Source organism: Homarus americanus, unplaced genomic scaffold (assembly GCF_018991925.1).
Source record: "Homarus americanus isolate GMGI-L3 unplaced genomic scaffold, GMGI_Hamer_2.0 scaffold18203, whole genome shotgun sequence".
NCBI classification, from domain to species: Eukaryota; Metazoa; Arthropoda; class Malacostraca; order Decapoda; family Nephropidae; genus Homarus; species Homarus americanus.
Genome location: NW_024748946.1, coordinates 128063 through 141424, shown reverse-complemented (window position 1 = coordinate 141424; position 13362 = coordinate 128063). Strand labels below are relative to the sequence as shown.

General features: G+C 44.4%; 1 protein-coding gene across 1 annotated transcript; it reads right to left on the bottom strand.

The window, feature by feature from the left end:
- Nucleotides 1-214: 214 nt before the first annotated feature.
- LOC121853233 lies at nt 215-12465 on the bottom strand. Its single transcript, XM_042347241.1, has 4 exons — nt 12246-12465; nt 1258-1290; nt 946-1070; nt 215-804 (listed from the first exon to the last, which is right to left on the bottom strand). Exons 1-4 carry the CDS (start codon nt 12463-12465, stop codon nt 385-387), a joined length of 798 nt encoding a protein of 265 aa, XP_042203175.1. The 3' UTR covers nt 215-384.
- Between the last annotated feature and the right edge of the window lie 897 nt (nt 12466-13362).

Genomic DNA, 13362 nt, shown 5'->3' with positions numbered 1-13362 from the left:
AAGGCTCCAGTATAAAGCTCCAGTATAAGGCTCCAGTATAAAGCTCCAGTATAAGGCTCCAGTATAAAGCTCCACTGGTGACTGACAACAGAAAGTGAACTAGTGAAATGTAACGCGGTCGCAGTACAGTGTATACCGGCCGGAGGAGCTCACTCGCCTGGTAGCTCTTTGGCCGACATTCATACCACTATTTTAAGGAAGTCCAAAGAAGTTATTCATTGCATAAATTTATTTCGAATAAATATATAGTCAAATAAATACAGCATTTAGTGAAAGGTATTAAATGGTTGTTCTATGATACTAATTGGTGGTTTGAAGATATTGGTCTGTCTTAGGAGTCGTCATAAGTATGGGTGGCGGGGGGGGGAGGGTGTAGGGGGAGGCTCACAGTCGGCCAGGTGTGTTGTACAGCCTGTTGGGGGCGGCGACACTCTGCTGTTGTGGTGCCCCGTAGCTGGTGGAGAGTGATCGGTCAGATGCGGCGGCCTCATTATCTTCAGGCACTTTGCCGATCTCAGCGTTGAGGCCGAAGAACTGTTGTGAGGCGGCACAGTCCACGTTGAACCACCAGTCACACACGAAGTACTGCTGGTTGAAGATGGTGCCGTTGGGACACAGGAAGGAGTCCTGGCGGCCGTCGAACTGACAGATGTGGAAGACCTGGCAGCCGGCCTCGTCGGCGGTGTCAGCGAAGTAACCTGGGAACTCCTGTTGCTCGCAGGAGAAGCCGGTGTCGGGTACAGAGGCCAGGATCGGGTAGTCTTCACCAGGGACGCCGCCGCCGGGGATTGCCTCAGCTAACACCTATAGATAATAAGTGTGAGTACTGGAGTAACATGGCTGACTGACCTAATGTTACCTGAAAGGTTATAACAATTCACTTTGCTTAATTATCAACTCCTTACACACACACACACACACACACTCCCCACCCCCACAACACACCTGGAGAGGGTCCACCTGTACGTCATCAACACTGGAGGCAGCAGCGAGCAGTGGGTCACCATTGCCGGGAGCGCCATAGTTGTACCCTGGTATGACCTGACCGCCTGTACCTACTGCCACCAGAGCTGTAGTGAAAGATAACCAGTACAGCTTGAGACATCACCGCCACATTCATTTATTTATGCATATATCATCATTTTTATCAACTTCACGACTATAATTAACTTTCAAGATATAATATTTATCATACATAGACATTATTATATTGTTTTGGGGGAAATATTAACTGGAATGAATAAAATTATACTTTACCCAGAGCCAGAGCGGTTACAAAACGATTCATGTCTGCAAGAAAAAGTCATTATTATATAAACAGTTGTGTATAATAACCCTCAATAGACATGTCTTCGTTAATATAAATGGAATGGTTCGTTTAACCCTTTGAGTCATGGAGGGTTAAATGATTGTCCTCAAAGGGTTAAATCATCGTCCTCAAAGGGTTAAATAATCGTCCTCAAAGGGTTAAATCATCGTCCTCAAAGGGTTAAATCATCGTCCTCAAAGGGTTAAATCATCGTCATCAAAGGGTTAAATCATCGTCATCAAAGGGTTAAATCATCATATTCAAAGGGTTAAATCATCGTCATCAAAGGGTTAAATCATCGTCATCAAAGGGTTAAATCATCGTCATCAAAGGGTTAAATCATCATATTCAAAGGGTTAAATCATCATCGTCAAAGGGTTAAACTGATATTATTACAAGAGCTATTTAATAATGATCCAATAAAAAAAAACCCCACATAATTTCAATAGTCATTACCTTACACAAATAGAAGCATTATATTATTAAAAAGAATGAAACCAACTGAGGGTCTCTTGTCATGCTAACTTAACTAAACTCCCGTCATCCGTACAGCTAGTGTGTGTATAAGAACCAAGCTCAGTCAGTTTAATTTGCATATCAAGCTAATATTTATGTTTTGAAAGTTCATAAACACAAATAAATTACATGATTTTGGTACATTTGCTACGACGGGGTTTCTTCTGGGTAGTGTTAGGAGAGGTAGGCTGAGTGACTACTTATGTATTATGATTATTTTACGTGGTAGTAACGAATAGTTTCTTAGATATAATTTCTTTGTTTGATTTCATTTATTTTTTTATCGTCTTCTGAATCATGTTATTACGTGAATGATGGATGAAAGTGTATAGAAAAAATACTGTCATTGGGTCATTCATATTGGAGTTCATTTATAATACGAGTGTTGACATCCTTAGTTCAACACAGACCTCAAGGAGTTTATACACATAGTAATACCATTCTTTTACACTACATAATGTGAGGCGGTGATGTAGGTTTAATCTCTCTACATCTTAAGCCATGAACACCTTAGAATTCGTCCCAAATCCCCAAGGGCTTCACGACCATTGACAACGTCTAGGTAAACAATTTCAATGTTCACAGCTTTAAGGCGGCCTTGTTGACACAGTAACCGGAGCAAACGAACTCTGTTGGTCTTTGTTAAACAGCAAACAAAGGGGCCAGTTGTCAGCCCAAGTTGCACATCTGACGTGTTTAGAATGTAATCAATGCCAGCAACAGTTCCGTTCTAGATCAGCACTTGTAGCCACGATCAATAATACCCTATCATACATGTGTCAAGTCCATATTCAGAATGGGGTAGTGAAAGTTTCTTATACAACTGAATATTACGTGAAGAAATTGGAACCCGGATCAAGTTGGTGTAATATTTAATAATAAAACTAAGAATAAGAATAAAGTGATGTATTTTACGGTAAAGAATGAAAGAATAATATATAAAACAAAACACCGATGTATTATTCTGTCCATAAATGCTTCGGGTTCACGAATCTGAATCCCGGGGTTCGTGGTACAGAAGGAGAGATGGAAGAACTTCAGAGGGGGAACTGTACTCTACAAATTAGACAGATCAAACGAAGAAGAAGGCGAAGAAGAAGGCGAAGAAGAAGGCGAAGAAGAAGTAGAAGAGGAAGAGGTACTTACTTTTCGGTGTTAAGGGAGGTAGTGTATGGTAGTTTAAGGGCTGTCTGAGTTATATAGTGTTGTTGTACTCTACCCTGACCTTGCTGACAGTGGCGAAAGTCTCAGTGGCGGGAGTCTGTCGAGGTTAAGGTGCTCCCGTAGTACAGGTGAGGTCAAGAGCGGCCCCCAGGTGTAACGAAGTCAATCATCTGCTGGAAAGGTAGAAAGAGTTGGTGATGTTAACTTGGATTAGGGTAGGGTAGGGTAGGGTAGGGTAGGGTAGGGTAAGACCTATATAATATTTGTGCAATATTACGTTATAACATAATTAAACACCTAATGATTATCTTTTGAGATAACCCTATCCTATCCTACCCTACCCTACCCTACCCAAACAACCAAACACGCAAAGGTAATGAATATAGAGAGGAAGAAGCCAATGGGAAGACCTACTACACTTATTCACGGGAGTCATTTACAAATAGGGAAGACGAAGGCAATCTCCCCCCCCCCCCACCAGAGAATGAAACACCTTAGTTACCATGACCAACGGGCGTGTATGCAGCAAGACCTATCTCATTTGCATACACCCGCCAAAGGTATGCAATTTGCTAGAGTCGATTAGTTTTGATCTATAGCGAAGGTAAGTTTCTCAAGTAACCACAGACTTAGGTAAGGGATAGGTAGGTATAGTGAGGTGTATAATCATTGAGTGTGTTTTGACTTAACTTGACTTGACGTGACTCTATTACTACTACTGTTGAAATTATTGTGAGTACTATTACACTTAGTACTACTACTACTACTACTACTACGACTTTTTTTTAACGTGGCCTCCAGCCTCCCCCAATAGCCATACCTTCGCCACCATTTTATTACCTTAATATTAAATATCCTAATACATAAGAAGCTATCCTATCTGTGTTGAATTAGTTGAGCCGCAGATCTATGTGGCATTCAGTGACTGTAGCCTCATAGTCAATATCTGCAGCAGTTGTCGGCATTAGGGCAGAAGCTCTCGTTCCCCTGAGGCAGAGCAAAGCCGACCGAAGGAGAGAGAAAGACAGTCGACATCTCATCCAGGATGTAACGTAACTTCTGGGCTGCTGCTTCTGTTCGGGGATCACCTCCGCGAGTCTGGCGTAGAAACATCTTGCACTTGGGCCCATCCCACCAGAAGTTGTGAACACTAAAGGAGTGAAGCTGCCTTGATCAACGTTTTGAATTCTCTCCCCATATGCCCTTCTCTTGTCGTTCTCGTTCCTCCTGTGTGCAGCATCGAGAGCTAGGTTACGGTGACATGCGGCCATGGGATCAAATATCCTGATGTCGAAGAAAGCTCGCTGTCCCCGCGTCCAGAATCCTCGAGCACTGACGTCAACACGGGCTTCGTTAGATGTGTTTAAAGTCCTATGTTGGAAGATCTCACCGTCCAAAGGAAGGAGGGTCGGTTCTACCATGACACCCTTGCAGATTTCCTTCAACATATTTGCTGTGAGGTCCCTTACTTCGTCATGCCTCATGCATATGAAGCCCCCCTTCTTGCACACCATGGCGTGATCGACGTCATAGGAAGAGCCACACACGCATTGGGAGGGCAAACCTTCTACTGGCCTACCAATTAACGGTGGGAGGGAGGGAGGGAGGGAGGGGGGAGGGGGGGGTATTGACTATGTATTATCCAGGTAAAGATACACATTTACATATACATAGAGTTATACATCTTTGGTAAAACGTCTAGGGAGAAATTTAAGCTTCCCTTTGCGTCTTTACCTCATGAAAAAGGTTATTACTACACAGGTATACAGATATCTGGGTGTGTTTAGTTTATAGCAGCAGTAGTTGTTGAGTAATATATATATAGTCTCTTATGTCTAATTCCTTAACTTTTTTAAGATGGTAGAATCATGTACCTTTGAATATCTTGTTACCAATGATTTTATAGAGATATTTATTTGTTAATTGATTCAGTAACTTCTATTTCGACCACTGTTTTAGATAGGTGGATATTTTTCACTAGTTCAGGACTTTTTTTTTTCGTTTTTTTTCTCTATTATTATTCTAATTTTCATTCTATTCGTATTTCCATTCAGATTATTTCGTTTTTTTCTCTCTATTGGTTTTTATTCTAGTTTTCATTTCACTTCGTTCATCAGTATTCCCAGTGAGGCAATACTCCCATAAGGCCACAGTACTGTACTTCCTCTTACACAAGTTACACACACACACTGTTAAAGAATGGGACCTCTTCCTTAGTAATTTACCGACTATTATGTAAATTCAAACTTTTCCATAACCAGAAGAATCCTATGTGGTTACAGCTTTACCATATTAAGCTTAGAATACTGTAGATCCTTTATTGTCTGTCTATCTATATACGTATCATGTAAGCTTAGTCTCTTAATATCAAGCAAATGGAGTATTATCATGTAAGCTTAGTCTCTTAATATCAACCTCTATATACGTATCATGTAAGCTTAGTCTCTTAATATCAACCATGATGTAAGCTTAGATTCCATAATAGTCCTCAAGCTTTTCTTATCAGTCAGGTGGTAGAGACGAGCCGTGTAAAGCTGGCATTATTCTCACCCCCCAAATCTCAGCATTTTATCCCTTATCAGCGACAGTAATAGTAGGGTACTGTAAACACCTCTCTCTCTCTCTCTCTCTCTCTCTCTCTCTCTCTCTCTCTCTGTCTCTCTCGGTATAAATATTCTGGCCAGGTAAGGTATAATCACTCGAACAATTCTCAGGTGCTATCGAACTCCCTTTGAAGTAGTCGTGTGAAGTCATTTGTTTCGTAGAACCATTTTTTTTAAAGCGTTATTTGATCCTCCTTTCATTTAGGCTACCGTGGCCCAGGGTGTGTTGAAGCTACTGGATCCCCTGTACTTGTTACCATACACTTGATGGGTAATGATCGGTCTTCATAAAATAGTTATTGTTCGTCTATACCAAACGTGTTCTCAAGGGCTGGTGTAACAGACGTCAACCACTCTAGAATGGCTAAGAAGCTCTAGAGTGCACGATACCTAATGGTTAAAACACACTCTAGAATAGTGCATTTCACCATCAGGAACCGTGCACTCTAGAGTTTAGCCTATCTAGAGTGGTTGACGTTTCCTACACCGGGCAGAGAGAAGAGTGTGTACTTGGGCCGGACCATCTCACTGACGAAGCCACAAGGTCAGCTTCCAGACCAGTGTTAATATTTGCCAGACTCCCAGCCGACTCATAATAAACTCTTCCTGATCTCCGTCTACCACTAGCCTCTTCCCTTGACCTAAATCATAAACGGAAGAGGAATATTGACAACAGAGCTCACTCATTTGACTCTTTGTTGATTATTATTCCCCGCCTGGTGCCGCGCCAAGTGATGATACTCAGCGGTTGGTCTGCTTGTCTGTTTGGTTCCTTCGGGAGATATTCACGCCCCGTAAAATATTAATAAAATGGCGGGAAAATAATGTGTTTATATCCACTACAAAAATAAGTGGAATATCAATATTTGTGAGGCAACTCCGGTGTTTAATGTCATTCATAAGACACCGGCGTTTAACAACCTACTACTGTGTCTTAAAGGGCATTTATATACTACAAATACTACTCTGTTTACAATGGCCTTTATATACTACAAATACTACTCTGTTTACAATGGCCTTTATATACTACAAATACTACTCTGTTTACAATGGCCTTTATATACTACAAATACTACTCTGTTTACAATGGCCTTTATATACTACAAATACTACTCTGTTTACAATGGCATTTAATTGCGTTATTTGAGTCCATCATTTAAACTCATTCACGTAGATAGATCAGATTATTTTTATTTACTTCAACTTCAAATGATAAAATTCATTTTTATTTATATCTTTCATTATAAAGTTATTGTTTCTTCGTGAATATAAGCGTTATCCTGTTTTGTTTTTTAACTTTGATAAATATATCCATGCGTTATGGAGTTAGTGTAAAGTTAAGTACAGAAATATTACTTAAGTTAGCCCTCAAAGTTTTCTTTTATTAATAATAAAGAAAACGAACGTTTTTACTGGTAAACTCAACTATTGTACAGTATATGCTACGCGGTGTTTTCAATGTCTTTTCAAGATTATATACACGCGAAGAAAAACTTTAAAATGGTATTTTAAACAAATGAACCTTAATAATAATGTTTATATCATGAGTTTCACCACTAAGGTTGTTTTAATACACATCCAGAGAGCAACTCGTGTTGGATGACAAAGAAAATTATTCCTGGAGCTGGCGGAAGCCCGCCCCACTAGTGGTCACAACTTAAGGTTGAAAAGGCCACAAATTCAGAACATTTTTAGGTAAAGCTTTTAAGGAGTGATAGTTGTGAATTATTGGAACAATTTACGATAGATCGTTGTAACGGCACAGAGTGTGGACTCATTCAAGACTCGGCCTACTGTTGTTTCCTGAAGTAAACTCGACGCCTTTTATTTTATCCTCTTCGCCACTTGGGCAGTCCGTCACATCTATGCTACGCATTGTTGGTAAATACTGGGCATGTACGGACTCTCTGTTATGTACTGTACCTAACTCTTAAGGTAAATGGCAGACACTATGTCTTGTACGTGTTTGACTTGAGCAAGAAAGAACCACACAACGATACATACTCAAGTGTTAACAAAACACTAAATATAGAGTAAAGTTATATCAGTTGGTCAGTTGATACGAAGATATTCCTTAGAGGAAGTAGATTCTTAACACGGTGTATTTAGTGTAAATTATCACACCTGACAAAAACACGCCTCTCCCACCTCCCAGTAAAACACGCCTCTCCCACCTCCCAGTAAAACACGCCTCTCCCACCTCCCAGTAAAACACGCCCCTCCCACCTCCTGTAAACACGCCTCCCACCTCCCCTGTAAAACACGCCTCTCCCACCTCCCGTAAAACACGCCCTCCCACCTCCCCTGTAAAACACGCCTCTCCCACCTCCCCTGTAAACACGCTCCCACCTCCCACCTCCCACCTCCTGCAAACACGCCCTCCACCTCCCTCGTAAAACACGCCTTCCACCTCCCAGTAAAACACGCCTTCACCTCCCTGTAGAACACGCCTCTCCACCTCCCCAAACACGCCTCCCACCTCCCCTGTAAAACACCGCCTCTCCCACCTCCCTGTAAAACACGCCTCCCACCTCCCCTGCAAACACGCTCTCTCCCACCTCTAAAACACACACCTCCCACCTCCCGTAAAACACGCCTCCCACCTCCCCCTGTAAAACACACCCTCCCACCTCCTGTAAAACACGCCTCTCCCACCTCCCCGTAAAACACGCCTCTCCCACCTCCCCGTAAAACACACCTCTCCCACCTCCCCGTAAAACACGCCTCTCCCACCTCCCCGTAAAACACGCCTCTCCCACCTCCCCACCAAGCCCCTCACTACTGTCCTCTAGAATCAATTATTCACAAATAAAAGTTGCCACAACATGTCCCCCATCCCATATAATTTATTATAATTATTCGTATACATAAGAGTTAATATTATACAACTCGAGGACTGACATATTTTGGAGGGTGACCCGAGACGCCTCCCTCACCTCCCAACCCATTATCTGCCGTCGCTTAATGATGATGATGATGACGATGACGAAGCATGTGCAGGTGAGTGTGTATGTGTCCACAAGTTTATTCTTTTCAAATTTATAATATTTGTATTATTATTTATGTCTTTTGTCTTATACAGTATAATATTTACAAATACAACGACCATTTGATAGTCCAAACAACCTCGTTTATAAACCCCGCCCACTTGATGACGTCACCAAAACAACAGAGATTCGAAACCCTGAATCTGGCCTCGAACAGTTAATCAATTCTCGCGGTAATTTTAAGTGAAATTGTAAGTAATTCAATTTTATAAAGTCAATTGGTTTATTAATATAGTTTAAGGTTATTTTCACGTTAGTGGTTCAGTAATAGTGTTAATATCTTCGTTAGGCAACTGGGATTTGGATGGTTGATGGTTCAGGATGGGGAGTCGAAGCCTCATTTACAAGTTCCGACGTTTCACAGTGAACTTGGGAGAGAGGCGGTGCTGTACCTGACACACGTCGTCTGCTGCAGTCTGTGTACTGCTCCTGGCTGGTGACGACTGACACACGCTACTCTGCCTCGTTCTTCTGTTGGCTGATTGCTTTTGGCGTTATTGGTTACTGCTGGCTGACAATGTTGTTGCTACAGGATACTCCCTACTGACGGGAGCTCCTTGCTGATCGGTAAGTTCCACTCCTAACTCATAGGTGTGAAAGGATCGTCATATATTAAGTGTACTTAGTTTATCTTGCTGTTAGGTCATGATAATAGTTCGTTATAAGTTTAAGTAATAAACAAACTACTGCATTAATTGCCGACTGTACACGTCACCATAGAGCATCACAATTAAGGCTTCTGGACCGGGTTCGTGGACGGTTAATAAATACCAGGACAAGTTTCAAGTATCTCAGGAGTCTGCAACCCTCCATTACAAACAAAATATAATAATAATGTACATAAAAATATAATAATTCTGGTGAAGTTAATGTTTCAAGGCCGTAAATTACACGTAGTACAGTAAAATTACTCCATAGTCGGCTAGTAGAGGGAAGCGTTATTAGTGGCCGGGATGACGTGAGGTGGGACTGTTGTTAAGCAAGACGAGAACAAATGGTCCTTAGTTTCCTTAGTTATTCCGAAACCAAGAAAGATTAGTTTTTTTAATTGTGAAATCTGTGGTTTATTCTGTGGGCAACTGAGGATATGTTATACAGTATATATATATTTAAGACGACAAATTACCCCGGGTGACCCCTTACTGCTTGTTTCATTCTTGATTTTGTAAAGGATCGTTTCATCGGTTTGTTTTTTTAGAGGAATATTGTTTGACTATTAAGTGTTTAACGTATATATATAACCTGGTGTTATTAAAGTATTTTTCAATGCTAATGTATAAATATTCGTGCCTCTGTAGTATTGTGTGAACTGTTAACCGTATATTAGGATTTAGTTCAATAAAGAGTTACCAAGGAGGAGGCCAAGTTGAAGCATTATTTACGTCTTGTGTACAGTCGACAAAATCGGCCTTCGAACAGCTGGGCACGACAGATTTCCAAACAGATTAGCTCTTGTTCTTATGATGATTAGCAAGTCTCTGGTTTTGAAGTGACTTAATATTTCGTAATTTGTTGCTCTTTTTTATTGTATTTACTGTTGAAAAGTAATTAAATTTGCATTAAAAACTTCCTAAACTTCAGAATTTTCGTTAGTTTTTTCTTAAGTCGTTTGGAACAGTCGGGAACTTCGGTTTTTTCCCCGACTGTACATAGTTTGATGGTCAGGGCTAGATGGTCAGGGCTAGTAAATAAAGTGCTCTAACATTATATCTAAAAACACTGGCATTAATTAATCACTACATGAACTACCCTGACGTAATTACTCAGGTGTTTTAATGATGTTGTTAACTAGGAAACTTAAATAATCCCTAAAACATATTGGCTCCTTATTGGTTCATTTTACGATTCTCTTCCAGATCCAACTCCCCGTGGACTACCCGAGCCATGGTGAGCCACAGCTACTGCACGGACCAGGCCTCGACCCCCTCCTGGCTCCTCGCCCAAAAATGACAAGATGAACAGTCGCCATTCCTGCAGTATTGCCAGCTGTCATGCTCCTCCTCGCCTGTGGGCCGCGTGAGCTGTCTTGTCATGCTCCACCTCACCTGTGGGCCGCGTGAGCTGTCTTGTCATGCTCCTCCTCGCCTGTGGGCCACGTGAGCTGTCTTGTCATGCTCCTCCTCACCTGTGGGCCACGTGAGCTGTCTTGTCATGCTCCTCCTCGCCTGTGGGCCACGTGAGCTGTCTTGTCATGCTCCACCTCACCTGTGGGCCGCGTGAGCTGTCTTGTCATGCTCCTCCTCGCCTGTGGGCCACGTTGTCTTGTCATGCGCCTGAGCTGTCTTGTCTCCTCCTCGCCACGTGAGCTGTCTTGTCATGCTCCTCCTCGCCTGTGGGCCCGTGAGCTGTCTTGTCATGCTCCTCCTCGCCTGTGGCCCACGTGAGCTGTCTTGTCATGCTCCTCCTCGCCTGTGGGCCACGTAGCTGTCTTGTCATGCTCCTCCTCACCTGTGGCCACGTGAGCTGTCTTGTCATGCTCCTCCTCGCCTGTAGGCCACGTGAGCTGTCTTGTCATGCTCCTCCTCGCCTGTGGGCCACGTGAGCTGTCTTGTCATGCTCCTCCTCACCTGTGGGCCACGTGAGCTGTCTTGTCATGCTCCTCCTCGCCTGTGGGCAACGTGAGCTGTCTTGTCATGCTCCTCGCCTGTAGGGCAACGTAGCTGTCTTGTCATGCTCCTCCTCGCCTGTGGCCACGTGGTTGTCTTGTCATGCTCCTCCTCGCCTGTGGGCCCATGGCTGTCTTGTCATGCTCCTCCTCACCTGTGTGCCGCGTGAGATGTCTTGTCATGCTCCTCCTCACCTGTGGGCAGGCTGTCTTGTCATGCTCCTCCTCACCTGTGGGCCACGTGAGCTGTCTTGTCATGCTCCTCCTCACCTGTGGGCCACGTGAGCTGTCTTGTCATGCTCCTCCTCGCCTGTGGGCCACGTGAGCTGTCTTGTCATGCTCCTCCTCACGCCTGTGTGTCATGCTCCTCCACCCACTGGGTCATGCTCTCCTCACCTGTGCCGCGTGAGATGTCTTGTCATGCTCCTCCTCACCTGTGGGCCACGTGAGATGTCTTGTCATGCTCCTCCTCACCTGTGGGCCGTGAGCTGTCTTGTCATGCTCCTCCTCGCCTGTGGGCCACCTGAGCTGTCTTGTCATGCTCCTCCTCACCTGTGTGCCGCGTGAGATGTCTTGTCATGCTCCTCCTCACCTGTGGGCCACGTGAGCTGTCTTGTCATGCTCCTCACCTGTGTGCCGCGTGAGATGTCTTGTCATGCTCCTCCTCACCTGTGGGCCACGTGAGCTGTCTTGTCATGCTCCTCCTCACCTGTGTGCCGCGTGAGATGTCTTGTCATGCCCTCCTCACCTGTGGGCCACGTGAGCTGTCTTGTCATGCTCCTCCTCGCCTGTGGGCCACCTGAGCTGTCTTGTCATGCTCCTCCTCACCTGTGTGTGCGTGAGATGTCTTGTCATGCTCCTCCTCACCTGTGGGCCACGTGGCTGTCTTGTCATGCTGTCCCTTGTGTCATGCTCCTCCTCACCTGTGGGCCACGTGAGCTGTCTTGTCATGCTCCTCCTCGCCTGTGGGCCACGTCCTGTCTTGTCATGCTCCTCCTCACCTGTGTGCCGCGTTCTTGTCACCTGGGCCACGTGTGTCTTGTCATGCTCCTCCTCGCCTGTGGGCCATGTGTCATGCTCCTCTCGCCTGTGGGCCACCTGAGTCTCCTCCTCGCCTGTGGGCCACCTGAGCTGTCTCATGCTCCTCCTCGCCTGTGGGCCACACAGAGCTGTCTTGTCATGCTCCTCCTCTCCTGTGGGCCACGTGAGCTGTCTTGTCATGCTCCTCCTCACCTGTGGGCCACGTGAGCTGTCTTGTCATGCTCCTCCTCTCCTGTGGGCCACGTGAGCTGTCTTGTCATGCTCCTCCTCGCCTGTAGGCCACGTGAGCTGTCTTGTCATGCTCCCTCCTCACCTGTGTGCCGCGTGAGATGTCTTGTCATGCTCCTCCTCGCCTGTAGGCCACGTGAGCTGTCTTGTCATGCTCCTCCTCACCTGTGTGCCGCGTGAGATGTCTTGTCATGCTCCTCCTCACCTGTGGGCCACGTGGCTGTCTTGTCATGCTCCTCCTCGCCCTGTGGGCCACCTGAGCTGTCTTGTCATGCTCCTCCTCGCCTGTGGGCCACCTGAGCTGTCTTGTCATGCTCCTCCTCACCTGTGGGCCACGTGAGCTGTCTTGTCATGCTCCTCCTCGCCTGTGGCCACGTGAGCCGTCTTGTTCAACACCGTTTCATCTGACACCAATAAGACGTGATGGGTCTTGCTACAGCCTCTACTGTTGGTCAAGGTAACTATTGAACCCTTAACTGTTGTGTACCTTAGGTTCTGTTGGGGCTCCTCAATTCTTAGTGGACGAAGTTTAGCTAAAGGCGGTTTTTAAATGGTTAACTTCAGTGAAAAAGTCGTCACATAACTTACTATTTCAGTCATATAAATTCAGCTAAATAATAGTAATAATAATTTGTATACAATCTATTGACTAAAGCCTCGCTACCACCCTTCCGGCACCCTGGACACTACCTGGGTATCTGGTCGGTTATCTTACAGAAAAACAATGTATCCCGCTCATTGTTTTCACTTAAGTCATTAGTAAATTTGTTACCCAATACAATCGTGTTTATTTGTTCGATAATATTTGGTAATCTGCAGTATGGACTCGCCCTAGTATATCCTCCAGAC

Bases quoted from the DNA above. Each gene is read 5' to 3' on its own strand.
- LOC121853233 (XM_042347241.1), bottom strand. From the start codon at position 12,465: ATGACAAGACAGCTCACGTGGCCCACAGGAGAGGAGGAGCATGACAAG. The intron at 1,071-1,257 runs GTAAAGTATAAT...CTTTCACTACAG, and splicing joins TGTAACCGCTCTGGCTCTGG to CTCTGGTGGCAGTAGGTACA. The intron at 805-945 runs GTGTGTTGTGGG...TATTATCTATAG, and splicing joins TACAGGTGGACCCTCTCCAG to GTGTTAGCTGAGGCAATCCC.